Raw genomic sequence first — 1,320 nt, 5'->3', positions numbered from 1 at the left:
TACGGACCTAGTGTGCCAATGCTTTAAAATTTTGGCCTGAGTTCGTATTAAAACGGAGACATAAGCCATGTCTTATAGTATTTTCTTTGTACTTAATTGAGGAGAAACACCTCTTGGTTTTTGTTTGTTCCAACTTTCCCAATAACAAATCTTAAAAAAAAGAGAGGTGGCTGGTGGCCCCAAACAATAAAGCGGACGGGGACGAGAAACCTTTGTTTTGTTTTTTTCTACGGCTTGGCCTAAGCCTTGGGCCGTCATTGATGACTAGCTGTCAATCGCAGGAACATGAATAGCGTTGAAGACTGAAAGGCCTATTAAGTAAAAAAAACGCCCAAGTTATTTGAAATCTAGCCAAATGTGATAACTATTAATTATAAATGAACACGACTTGGCATAAAAGTTTATCCGCTCTGGCTCAAATAGGCAAAGACGGATCGGACTGATTGATGCGTTCCATTTCGTTTTTAGACTGCCATATTCTTACGCTTCAACAGCGGACACACTACAACCCGATGGCTGGTATGTGGCTGACTCAGTTGGCCATTGTGATTCTCAACATTCTCCTGGTAGTCTTATTTGTGGTGGCAAACACAGACTTTTGTGGAAGCGTTTTTGAAACTCAAGTCGGTAAGTAAATATTTGCAAACTAACACGCCCTGCTTTCCTTGTATTCAGCATGTTTGCATTAATAGAACTTTTAATTCTTTGTCCTTTTAGACCATGCCTTAGATGGTCACGTCACAAGCAAGGCTGCTGTTGTTGACGAGTTTGAATGTCATCTAAAATGCCTCGGAAATAACAGTTGCAAATCGTTCAACGTTCATCCCGATGGCAACGATGCAAAACGACGCTTTTGCGAGCTAAACAACAAAACCCGACAGATGAAGCCAGGACATTTTAAATGGAAGAAAGGATCTACATACTATGGCTCTGTTCAGGTAAGTTTCCTTGGTGTTGTACCGGGCAGTTTATTTTCTTTCCTTGATATCTTTCTGTAACTCAACCAGGTCTCCTGCATCGATGTTTCACGTGAACGGAATGAACGAACAAAGAATGGGCAGTGTCATCCGGGATACAAGGGGGAATACTGTGAAAAACGTGAGTAGCGAAAATTTATTCTTAAACTATTTTATTTAGTTTGATCACACATTTTGAATATTGATTGCGGTGTCCGCCTGGTTCGATGTCCGCTAAAGGGAAATTCGAGGGGACTCTGTAAAGTGCGGATACGGACGGCGGATGCGGACGGCGGATGGCGGACGGCGGACGGCGGACGACGGACGGCGGATGGCAAAAAAAAAATTCAAAAAATAAAAATAA

The 1,320-nt window shown here is 42.0% G+C and overlaps 1 protein-coding gene across 1 annotated transcript; it reads left to right on the top strand.

Moving 5' to 3' along the window:
- The first annotated feature begins 418 nt into the window (after nt 1-418).
- Nucleotides 419-1,115, top strand: LOC144641019 (uncharacterized). The gene is made up of 3 exons (XM_078500080.1): nt 419-627; nt 718-938; nt 1,008-1,115. The coding sequence occupies exons 1-3, from the start codon at nt 447-449 to the stop codon at nt 1,104-1,106; spliced, it is 501 nt and encodes a 166-aa protein (XP_078356206.1). The 5' UTR covers nt 419-446; the 3' UTR covers nt 1,107-1,115.
- The last annotated feature ends 205 nt before the right edge of the window (nt 1,116-1,320 follow it).

The sequence above is a fragment of the Oculina patagonica genome, unplaced genomic scaffold (genome assembly GCF_052425735.1).
Source record: "Oculina patagonica isolate OP01 unplaced genomic scaffold, crgOcupat unplaced615, whole genome shotgun sequence".
In the NCBI taxonomy this organism is placed as follows: Eukaryota; Metazoa; Cnidaria; class Anthozoa; order Scleractinia; family Oculinidae; genus Oculina; species Oculina patagonica.
This window is presented reverse-complemented; position numbering and strand designations above follow the sequence as displayed.

Coding starts and splice junctions, on each gene's coding strand:
- LOC144641019 (XM_078500080.1), top strand. CDS start 447: ATGCGTTCCATTTCGTTTTTAGACTGCCATATTCTTACGCTTCAACAG. Junction 628..717: donor CGTTTTTGAAACTCAAGTCG/GTAAGTAAATAT, acceptor TTGTCCTTTTAG/ACCATGCCTTAGATGGTCAC. Junction 939..1,007: donor CATACTATGGCTCTGTTCAG/GTAAGTTTCCTT, acceptor TAACTCAACCAG/GTCTCCTGCATCGATGTTTC.